At 35.5% G+C, this 12529-nt stretch overlaps 1 protein-coding gene across 2 annotated transcripts in view; it reads right to left on the bottom strand.

The window, feature by feature from the left end:
* FANCM (FA complementation group M) overlaps nt 1-12529 on the bottom strand; it is a 67907-nt gene that overhangs the window by 48006 nt on the left and 7372 nt on the right. For both annotated transcript variants that reach the window (XM_081117085.1, XM_081117086.1), the window contains 3 exons: nt 11046-11204; nt 6295-6426; nt 4229-4361 (listed from right to left, as the gene is read on the bottom strand). In XM_081117085.1, the coding sequence (XP_080973211.1) occupies nt 4229-4361; nt 6295-6426; nt 11046-11204 (424 nt within the window). The remainder of the gene's footprint in view (nt 1-4228; nt 4362-6294; nt 6427-11045; nt 11205-12529) is intronic.

Raw genomic sequence — 12529 nt, 5'->3', positions numbered from 1 at the left:
AAAATGGAAATGAAAAAAAAAGTTGGAGTAGCAATACTTATTTCTGGCAAAATCGACTTCAAAATAAAGACCATAACAAGAGACAAAGAAGGTCACTAAATAATACTAAAGGGATCAACCCAACAGGAGGAAATAACCCTTATAAACATACATGCACCCAATATAGGAGCACCTAAATAAATAAATAAATTATTGGTAAATTTAAGGCGGAGATTGACAGCAACATAATCATAGTGGGGAACTTTAACACCCCACTGTCATCAATGGACAGATCATCAAGACAAGAAATCAACAGGGAAACAGACACCTTAAGTGACACACTAGATCGAATGAATTTAATTGACATTTAGAGAACATTTCATCCCAAAGCAGCAGAATACACACTCTTCTCAAGTGCACATGGAACTTTCTCAAAAATAGACCACATGTCAGGACACAAAGCAAGTTTCTACAAGATCAAGAAGATTGAAATCATATCAAGCATCTTCTCAGATCACAATGCCATGTGATCTAGAAATCAACCACTATAAAAAAACTCAAAAATATTCAAACACATAGAGGCTAAACAGGATGTTATTAAACAAAGAATGGGTTACCAATGAGATCAAGGAAGAAATCAAACATTTTCTGGAAAAAAATGAAAATGAACAGACAACAACGCAAAGTCTATGGGACACAGCTAAAGCTGTCCAGAGAGGAAAGTTCACAGCATTACAGGCATAGCTCAAGAAACAAGAAAATGCTCTACTAAACCATCTAACACAACAACTAAAAGAATTAGAAAGACAACAACAAGAAAAGCCACCAGGAAGTAGAAGGAAAAAAGGATCAGAGCAGAAATTAATGACATAGAGACTAAAAAAACAATACAAAAACAATGAAACCAAGAGCTGGTTCTTTGAAAAGAAAAATAAGATTGATGAACCTTTATCCAGACTCACCATGACACAAAGACAGAGGACCCAAATAAATCAAATCAGAAATGAAAGCGGTGATATAACAACTGACACCGCTGATATAAAGAGTCTTATAAGAAAATACTATATGCCAACAAATTGGACGACCTGGGTGAAAAAGACAAATTCCTAAAAACATACAATCTTCAAAAGCTGAATCAGGGAAAATCAGAAAACCTGAATAGGCCAATAACAACTAATGAAATTGAAGCAGTAATCAAAAAGCTCCCAACAAACAAAAGTCCTGGAGCAGATGGATTTATAGGCAAGTTTTACCAAACATTCAAAGAAGAACTAACACTTACCCTATTCAAAGTATTCCAGAAAATTCAAGAGGAAGAACTCCCGAGCTCTTTTTATGAGGCCAGCATCATCCTAATCCCAAAACCAGATAAAGACACTACAAAGAAAGAAAATTACAGGCCAATATCCCTGATGAACATAGGTGGTAAAATCCTCAACAAAATACTAGCAAAACGGATCCAGCAATACATTAAAAAGATCATACACCAGGACCAAGTGGGATTTACTCCAGGGATGCAAGGCTGGTATAATATTTGCAAATCAATAAATGTGATACATCACACAAACAAAATGAAGGACAAAAATAATATGAGCATATCAATTGATGCAGAAAAAGCACTGGACAAAATCCAACACCCTTTTTTTAAAAAAATACATTTTTATTGATTTCAGAGAGAGGAAGGGAGAGAGGGAAAGAGATAGAAACATCAATGATGACAGAGTCATCATTGATAGGCTGCCTTCTGCATGCCCCCAACTGGGGATCAAGCCCGCAACCCAGGCATGTGCCCTGACCGGGAATCAAACCACAATCTCCTGTATCCTAGGTTGATGCTCAACGGCTAAGCCAAGCCTAGCCAGGCAAACACCCATTTTCAATAAAAACTCTCAGTTAAGTAGGAACAGAGAGAACATACCTCAACATAATAAAGGCCATATATGAAAAACCTACAGCCAACATCATATTCAGTGGTCAAAAACTAAAATCACGTCCCTTAAAAATGAACAAGACAGGGTTGCCCACTTTCACCACTCTTATTCAAAATAGTACTGGAAGTCCTTACCACAGCCACCAGACAGGAAGAAAACATAAAAGGTATCCAAATTGGAAAGGAGGAAGTAAAACTGCCATTATTTGCAGATGACATGATATTGGACATAGAAAACCCTAAAGACTCCATCAAAGTACTACTAGATTTGATAAATTAATTCGGCAAGGTAGCTGGAAACAAAATTAACATCCAGAAATCGATGGCATTTTTATACACCAATAATGAACTCTCAGAAAGAGAAACTAAAAAAAAAAATACCATTTACCATTGCAACTGAAAAAATAAGATACCTAGGAATAAACTTAACCAAGGATGTAAAAGATTTGTACTCAGAAAACTACAAGACACTGAAAATAGAAATAGAGGAAGATATAAACAAGTGGAAGAATATGCCATGTTCATGGATTAGAATTAATATCATTAAAATGTCCATACTACACAAAGTCATCTATAGATTCAATGCAATTCCTATTAAAATACCAACAGCATATTTCACCGAGCTAGAACAAATATTTCAAAAATTCATATGGAACCAAAAAAGCCCCCAAATAGCCATAGCAATCATGAGAAAGAACAGAGTAGGAGGGATCATTTTACTGAATATCAATCTATACTATAAAGCCATTGTAATCAAAACAGCCTGGTATTGGTACAACAACAGGCATATAGATCAATGGAACAGAACAAAGACCCCAGAAATAGACCCACTCCATTATAGTCAGTTAATATTTGACAAAGGGGGCAAGAGCATCCAATGGAGTAAAGACAGTCTCTTCAATAAATGGAGCTGGAAAAGTGGACAGGTACATGCAAAAAATGAAACTAGATCACCAACTTACTCCATACACAAGAATAAATTCAAAATGGATAAAAGACTTAAATGTAACTCGCAAAACCATAAAAATCCTGGAAGAAAACATAGGCAGTAAAGTCACAGACATCTCACATGGTGGAATTTTCACCAATACATCTCCTAGGGCAAAAGAAACAAAAGAAAATAAACAAATGGGACTACATCAAACTAAAAAGCTTCTGTACAGCAAAAGAAATCAGCCTGAAAATACAAAGGAAACCCACAGTGCAGGAGAACACATTTTCCAAGGATGTATCTGATAAGGGGCTAATTTCCAAAATGTACAAAGAACTCATACAACTCAACAAGAAGAAGACAATCCAATTAAAAAATGGGTAAAGGACTTGAATAGACACTTCTCCAAAGTGGACATACAGATGGCTAAGAGACATGAAAAATGCTCAATGTCACTAATCATCAGAGAGATACAAATTAAAACCACAATGAGATATCACTTCACACCTGTAAGAATGGCTGCCATCAACAAACCAACTAAAGATACATGCAGGCGAGGATGTGGAGAAAGGGGAACCCTGGTACACTGCTGGTGGGAATCCAGACTACTAAAGCCACTGCGGAAAACATTATGGAGGTTACTCAAAAAATTAAAAATGGAGCTCCCTTTTGACCCAGTGATCCCAACTTCTAGGAATATATCCGGAACACTAACCAGAAAAGATACATGCCACCCCTATGTTCATAGCAGTGCAGTTTACAATAGCTAAGATCTGGAAACAACATAAGTGCCCATCAGTAGATGAGTGTATAAAAAAGCTGTGGGACATTTACATTATGGAATACTATGCAGCTGCAAAGAAAGATCTCGTACCCTTCAGGACAGTATGGATGGACCTGGATAATATTATGCTAATCGAAATAATCCGGGCAGAGAAAGACAAATATCACATGATCTCACTTATATGTGGAATCTAAAGAACATAATAAACTGATGAACAAAATAGATTCAGTGACATGGAAGTATATAACAGACTGACGAATCGCAGAGGGAAGGTGGGGGTGGGTGGTGGGAAGAGATTAATCAAAAACTCTATATGCATATATGCATAACCAATGGACACAGACAATAATATGTTGAAGGTCTGGGGAGGGGAGTAGAGGGGGAGGGAGCAGTCAATAGGGAAAAAAGGGGACATTTGTAAATTTTGAACAATAAAAAAATAAATAAAAATAAAATGGCTTGCTTTTTTTCAGCAATTTATCAAAAACAAAGAAATATGGCCATTTATTACAAAACGATTTCATTGCTTCTTAGAGTATTTTTAAATAACACAAATTGTTCAACTTTAGCCAAAACTGTACGTGTCATTATTTCTTTAATTTACCTTTAGTTCCATCCATAATTCCACAAAGGAAGAAATATAATGATCTCATTCCCATTTGCTGCAATAATTCATAACCATGATATAAACTAATACAAAGAGCAAACTCTCCTTCGATTATACCTTGTTGTATTCCCTAGAAAATAAGCATATATCAAATTTAACCAGAGGAAAATAAATGAAGATACCTGCTCCGTGTAGAACTTACTGATTCCACTAAATGTCATAGAATGTTGCTATGGAAAGGTGCTAATGCATTTTCCATATAACTTGTCCCTTCACATTTTTTAATTCAAAGGGGGCAACTACTTATCATATACTGTTTCTCTTTATAGGTGAATTATTATCAGTATATAGTTTAATTCGTTTTTCAAAACTATTTAATAAGCATCTATTACTTGTCAAGCATTAAGCTAAACATTTGGGATACACTGAAAAATAAGTCAGATATAGGCCTATCCTCAAAAATGTTATGGCATCAGGATAAATAATCAGACTGTTTAACACCAATATTGAACATCAAGTATACATGCCATAATAACATCTGACACCAAGGAGACACTGTTATAAGCACATTAATTGTACAAATTCATTTAATCTTAACACCTAGGAAGTAAGTACTATTGTCATGCCCACTTCACAGAGGAACAAGCTTATACAGGTGGTAAGCAAAAGATCCAGTACTTGAACACAGGGAATTTGGCCCAGTGTTCTTATGCTCTTAACCACTATTCTCAAGGAAAAGTGAAGTAGACGTTCCATATGGGAGCATACAACAGGTCTATCTATATAACAAGATAGTTTTTAAAAAAGACCATTGAGAATATATTTTAATTATTTTCCTTTACTAGAGATAAAGACTATTATTCTCTAGCTTACACTTTTAGTAGCATTTAACATCACTGATAGTTATTTTAAATGTTTCCAGGATAGTGATAAATGTCCTAAAATGGCAGTCTAGCCCTGGCCAGTAGCTCAGTTGGTTAGAGCACTGTCCCAATACGCTAAGGTTGCGGGTTCAATCCGGGTCAGAGCACATACAAGAATCAGTCAATGAATGCATAAATAAGTGGAACAACAAATCAATGTTTCTCTTTCTCTAATAAATAAATAAATAAATAAATAAATAAATAAATAAATAAATAAAATTTTAAATGGCAGCCTAATTACCTGAAAGGGTAAAATCACATTATCTGTAAAATATAAACTGTCCTCAGTAAGATCAGATTCAACAGTTTTAGATTTACTATTTAAAATTTCAATGAATCTTTAACCCCTAGCAGAAATTTTAAAACATTTTATTAAAGTTTAGTATATTATACTGCAATTTCACAGAAAAAGCTCCCTTCGTGGTTCCCTGGACACTAAAGTCCGTATTTCTGATGTAGCATTTAAAGCTACTCCCATGTGATCACCCTAGATTATCATTTCTGACTTCCTGGATCCTTTACCTCGGCCAAATTGGCTTGTTCACTGTCTCCTACATACCTTCATTCATTTGCTTCTGTTCTTTTGCACAAGTTCCTTCTCAGTTCCAAGAGACTCAGACAAGCCTTTTTGTGCTTGTGAGCATCTCTTCATTTTGGATCTATCTTGATGGTTATGTTCCTACCCATCTATTTTTTTCTTTGAAGATTAGAAATAAGAATCTTACTATGACGTTTCCTCCAACCTCAGTATCGAGAGTTGAGACAAAATGCTATGGGTCTAAAAGTTAGGATAGTCAAACTATCCCAAAATGCTATGGGTCTAAAAGGTAGTTAGGATTTTCCTTCCAGCATAGCCCTTTGACTTTGCCAAACAGAAATGAACTAAAAGACCAATGCTTAATTAAAAGTTTTAAGATAAATATATCTTAACTGAAATCATTAAATCGTATTTCTGTTCAATTTTTTCATGCTTTTATAAACTATATAAATCATATCTGAATTCTTGATTAGCCAATTATATATATATATATATATATATATATATATATATATATACCAAAAAACAATCATTATATTCATTTCATCCTGGCTTTGAGTAAAAACATAATCTATCATCAAAATTTATTTTAAAATACCTACCACGATATTTGTAGGTGGGTTTTTCCTAAATTGATCTCTTGCCAGAATTATCTGGTATTTTGTTAGATTGGGGATATCCCTTCTCATCAAAAGATTCCTCTGAATCAAAGAACTGGCAAATACTTCCAAAATCTGCAAATTTCAAAGAAATTTAGTTTAAGCTTCACTTAAAGTCCTTTTTCAAATATAATCATTTCATCACATACTAAAATAAGAGTTAAATATTAAACTATATGTTAAAGTTTGTCCTAAAGTAAAATTTTAAATACAAAAAGATAATGATAAAATTTTAAAGTACTAGGCATTTATCTCCATGTAACATCCATATGAAAGTCAGCACAACATTTTATTAGATCCAACCGAAAGACATATGCCTTTATCTGTTCCTTTCTTAACTCTCTCCCCTTCCCCAGTTTAAACACAATGAAAGGATGGCCTTGATTTCTTCAGTTGCATCTTCAGTACCTAGAACAAGGGCTGACACATAGGTAAATATTTCTAGACTAGTGACTAAATCAAAATGCTTTGAGTAAGTACATTTAATTTCATTTGTTGATTCATTCTTTTAAGAAATATTTACTAAGAATCTATTTTTTTAATAGGTTTTTACTGATTTCAGAGAGAGAAAACGAGAGGGAGAGATAGAAACATCAATGATGAGAGAGAGTCAATGATTGGCTGCCTCCTGCACGCCCCCTATTGGGGATCGAGCCCAAAACCTGGGCATGTGCCTCGACCAGAATTGAACCATGATCTCTTGGTTCATGGGTAGATGCTCAACCACTGAGCTACGCCAGCTGGGTATTATATATCAAACATTGTTCTAAATGCTGGGGATATTGTGGCTGAGACAAATGAAATCCCAGCTTTCATAAAGTTTACATCCAATGGAGGCAAGTAAAGAATAAAAAAGTAAACAAAGAAAGTAAAGAATTTCAATTATGGTAGGTGCATTTAAGAACCTAAAACACAATAATGTTATGGAGTCTTTGAGAGGAAAGGAGACACTATTAAGTAAGATGGACAAAGTCTCTTTGAAAAGGAAATACGTGGCATCTAAATGATGAAGTGTGTCTAGCATAAGAGGTTCTGAGGAGCATTCCAGGGAGAGGAAAACAGCAGAACAAAAAGGTTCTGATGGGCCCGGATGGTGTGGCTCAGTGGTTGAGCATTGACCCATGAGCCTGGAGGTCGCAGTTAGATTCCCAGTCAGGGCACATGCCCGGGTTACAGGCTCAATACCCAATAGGGGGCGTACAGGAGGCAGCCGATCAATGATTCTCTCTCATCATTGATGTTTCTGTCTCCTTCTCTCCCTTCCTCTCTCTGAAATCAATAAAAACATATTTTTTTAAAAAAGTATAAAGAAAAGTTCCTGATAAAGGAATAAGCTTAATGCCACAGTAAAGGAAAAAAGGAGACCTCCAGATGAAGAAACACTATAGCCATATGCAATAAATTATTCAAATTTTTGCCTAATTTTTATTTCCTAAAATAGGAAATATTTTAGTACATTTGTATATTTCCTCCGTTACCGCTGTGCTGATCACACTGCCTAAAGAAGCAGTCTTAAAAATATCGACAAATGGGTCACCGGGGAGAAAAAGGGACATTTGTAATATTTTAAACAAAAAATAAAATTTAAAAAAAAAAACCAATATCGACAAAATTAAATTCTTATTATATGTGATTATACACATTATAATTTTTACGTTCTTGTAAGTAGAATAATTTTAATCATAAGCAAATGTATTAGTAGCTAGGAGATAATTATTGGAAAGACTTTGCCTTATCTTAAATTTATTATGCTTAGAATTTTGTTCCAAATAATTTAAAAACAAAAAATAAACTACATTCCTATATAACTTCACTTTAAGAAAGACTTACTAAAGGTTAAATGATAGATGAATGGTTTAGTTATACATTCCTGTGCAATAAATTTCTTAAAAACATCATAAGTTAAAACAACAATCACTTATTTGTTCATGATTCTGATTCTGTGGGTAAGAATCCAGCAAGTCATTCACACAGCCTACGAGCTACGACACTACAGTAACAATGAGAACATCCAGTGCCCAGCTCTTGGTTTCTAAATACCATTCTTCCATAAAAGGAACAAAGGATTCCTTGTAGAAATGGTTGATTCCATGGCTGGGATAAGAAAAATACCAAATGAGCATAAAACGTTTAGAAAGTGCTCCCCTACCCCACCCCAAAATAAGTGCATCTTCAAGGGTACAGGAACCATTTTAAAGGAGCTCCCAATAGCCAAAGCTGATACAATCTGAGCAACAAAATTAATAATGATAGTACTGGATTTAACCACAGAATAAAATAAATACCCATTAGTCCATACTGATATAAAGAATTGAATTAATTAATAAATTTGGGAGAAGAAACAACTCTTCATTATAGAAGATTTCAAATTAACAAATGTAAAAAAAATGAGGGAAAGAGGAAGCACTGATTAGGCAAACACTACAGAAATAACAGGTGTACACAAGAACCATTATTATATGCTAAAATTAGTGGGCAAAATATGTTGAGAAACATAATATTTGCATATTCTTTTTAAAAAAAAAAAAAAGAATGGAAGAAAGAGAGAGACAGAGAGAAATATGTTTGCATTCATTGGTTGATTCTTGTATGTGCCCTGACCGCAAGCTTGGTGCATCAGGACAATGCTCTAACCAACTGAGCCACCTGACCAGGGCAATATCTGCATATTCTTAAAGAATCTCCCCCTGGAACTCTCCATGCTATTTTTGCAAATTTCCTGAAAGTATAAAATTATTGCAAATGTTAAAAATTTTTTAAATCCTCTCAGGACACTGCAACCAGAGTTTGACTCTGCTCCTGATGTTTGGAGCCTCAGATGGCTGGGGACTAGCTGAAATAGCTCAACTGGGGCTATATGTATGCACCTTAAAGTCTAGCTACTTATTTACTGGTTCCTCCTTTCTCCTTAAAATTGGCTAGCTTGAGGTTCATCACATGCTGCTGATCAAAGTCAATCACAGGGACAGCTTAGATTCTAAGAAAGGGGAAATGTATCCTGCCTCTCAATGGGAAGAGTGGCAAAGAAGCCACTTTAATCTATGGCAGTGAGGATATAATAACAAGGTGTTGCCCGGCCAGCATGGTTCAGTTGGTTGAGCGTTGTCCCATGCACCAGGAGGTCGCCGGTTGGATTCCCAGCCAGGGACGTGCAGGAGGCAGCCAATCGATTGATTGGTTGCTCATTGATGTTTCTGTCTCTCTTCCTCTCCCTTCCTCTCTCTGAAATCAAATTAAAAAAAACAAAAAACATATTTAAAGGTGTTCTCCTAGGATGATGTTAATTATAATCTATGAGAAAAACAATGTGTTACCGCAAATTTCTCCCACTGAAAGCGATAACTGTGTAAGAAGTTTCTCAATAGCTACAATACTGACATTTGGGCCAGATAATTCTTTGTTGGGGGGACTCTCCTGTTCATTGCAGAATGTTAAGCAACATTCCTGGCCTCTATATACTAGATGTCAGTAGCAAATCCACTCCCCATCCCCTCCAGATATGACAACGAAAATTGGGTCAAGACATTGTCAAGTGTTGCCAGATGGGCAAAATTGCCTCCAGTTGAGAACTATTGCTATATAAAGGATCAGGGAGGAAAATACTAAAAATATATTTCCTTTACAAAGAAACTTCTGGGTGAATCTGGATATGTGTTATGGTATGTTCACTATGTGAAAATTCACTGAGCTGCACACTTAGGTTTTGTGCACTCGGCTGTGTGTATGAGTGTGTATGAGCATGGGAGAGTTATACTGCAATTAAAAGGTTTATTAGCCTGGCCAGCATGGTTCAGTGGTTGAGCATCAACCCATGAACCTGAAGGTTGCGGTTTGATTCCCGTTCAGGGCACATGTCCAGGTTGCAGGCTCAATCCCCAGTAGGGGTCGTGCAGGAGGCAGCTGATCAATGATTAGCTCTCATCATTGATGTTTCTATCTCTCTCCCTCTCCCTTCCTCTCTCTGAAATCAATAAAAAAATAAATATTAAAAAAAAACATTGCCCAGCCGGGCATGGCTCAGAGGTTGAGTGTTGACCTAGGATCCAGGCAATCGGGGTTCGATTCCCGGTCAGGGCACACGCCTGGTTGCGGGCTTGATCAATGACTCTCTCATCATTGATGTTTCTGTCTCTCTCTCTCCCTCTCCATTCCTCTCTCTGAAATCAATAAAGATATATTAAAAAAAAAAAAAAAAAAAAACATTAAAAAAAAAGTTTTACTAAAAAATACAAAACCATATAAGGCTATTATTGGCTTTAGAAATGGTCCATTAATTTGTATTCTTCTTTAACAGCTTGTCAGTATATATAAAGAATAGTGCTCTTTCCAAAATTTTTAATTTTAAAGAATTTTTCAACATATTAATTATAAAGTGATAACTATATATTCTCACAGCCAAATTCTGTTAACAAAAATAATTACATTATCAGTTCATCTACTGAAACCCTGAACTGTGATAAAAATGGCTTATCTGCTCTGGTCAGTGTGGCTCAGTTGGTTGAGCATCCCCATGCACCCAGAGGTCACCAGTTAAATTCCAGGTCAGCGCACATGCCAGTGTTAGGGGCTTGATCTCCAGTAGGGTGTGCAGGAGGCAGATGATCAGTGTTTCTCTCTCTCTCTCTCTCTCTCTCTCTCTCTCTCTCTCCATGCCTCTCCCTCTAAAATCATACTTTTTTTTTTAAATGGCTTACCTGTACATATGCCTTTTGGATGGCTCCAAGTTCTTCACCAAGGGGAACAACAAGCTTTTCAACTCGTCTTTCATGAGAGTATGGTAAAATATCTGGAGAATCTTCAGAACGAAGTTCTATCTGCCCAATTAGTAGGTTAGTAATAACCTGTTGCACAGCCTACACAAAACCAATTAAGTATGATTATAAATTATATTACATATTAAATATTTAACTTTGTCACTAACAGAAATAAAATAGCAGTAAAATTTTGAAAGAAACATTAGAAATTCATATCATTAAATAATTTTTAAAAAACTGTAAAACAAAACAGAAATGACACAATACGGGAATAAGGTTTTTGAAACATCTTTCTTCCACACAGCCCTTCAAGCCAAGCATCTAAAATGTCCAACAAGTTACTCAGGGGAGGTAGAGGATGGGAGAAAGATGGCGGGCAGGGCAGGGAGATATATAAAGAGAAAAAGGAAGGGGGAGAGAGAGAGACAGAGACAGAGAGAAATATCTCTGTGAGAGAGAAACATCAATCAGCTGCATCCTGTAAGTGCCCGGACAAAGGACTGAAGCCAAAAACATGGGTATGTGCCCTAACCTGGAATCGAACCCACCACCTCCAACCAACTGAGCGACACCAGCCAGGGTTAGAGTTTTGTTTTGTTTTTTAAACTAGAAAAGCTTAATGGGCTTAGTTTCAGACAAAAAAAATTCTCAAGGACAAGAATCACATCTTAATCACTTTTATATTCCCAATACCTGGGCCTAATAAAGTAGTTTACTACAATTACAGAGGGTCCACATATATTCAAAATCTAGAGTAAATTTATGACCATTTTATAAAAATGAGTAAGACTTTAATATTTTTAAACATTCATTCACTCCATAAGTATTTGAGTAACTCCCACATGCCAGGTATTGAGTTGATAATAGAACTATAATCAAGATAGACATAATCCCGATATTCATGTAGCTACTATTTTAGTGGAGCAAAAAAGCAACAAATAAGTGAATAAGCAAAAGAATGACAGATTATGATAAATACTAGGAAAAATCACAAGATAGGGGAGCTAACTTTTGAAAGCTTAAAGTGGATCTTTCCGAAGGGATGACAATTAAGCAGAGATTTAAAAGCTCACGTCTCTACTAAAAATAAGCACATTTAAACAAGGTTAGGGGGAGGATCAGAGACAGAAGAGAAATTTCAAAAACTCATCAATCAGAAAAAAAAAGTTTTACAGATTGGCAGAGCTTAAAATATCTTACAAAGTTTCCAAAAGCCAATATAGAAGACCACTCAGAGTTACTAAAATCAGAATGTCATGGATAGCACTCAAACTCTGCATTTTTACCAATATCCTCTAAAAGAAGCCAGTGCTTCCTTGGAAAATGGTTGTTTTCATGGCTGAGACAGGAAAAATACTAGATGAACATAAAATATCTTGATGCCAGAAAGTTAAGAAGTTATTTATTTATTTTCTAAGTGCTTT

Source organism: Miniopterus schreibersii (genome assembly GCF_964146895.1).
Source record: "Miniopterus schreibersii genome assembly, chromosome: 1".
NCBI lineage: Eukaryota > Metazoa > Chordata > Mammalia > Chiroptera > Miniopteridae > Miniopterus > Miniopterus schreibersii.
The sequence above is the reverse complement of the archived record's forward strand: the minus strand, read 5'-3'. Positions and strand labels throughout refer to the sequence as shown.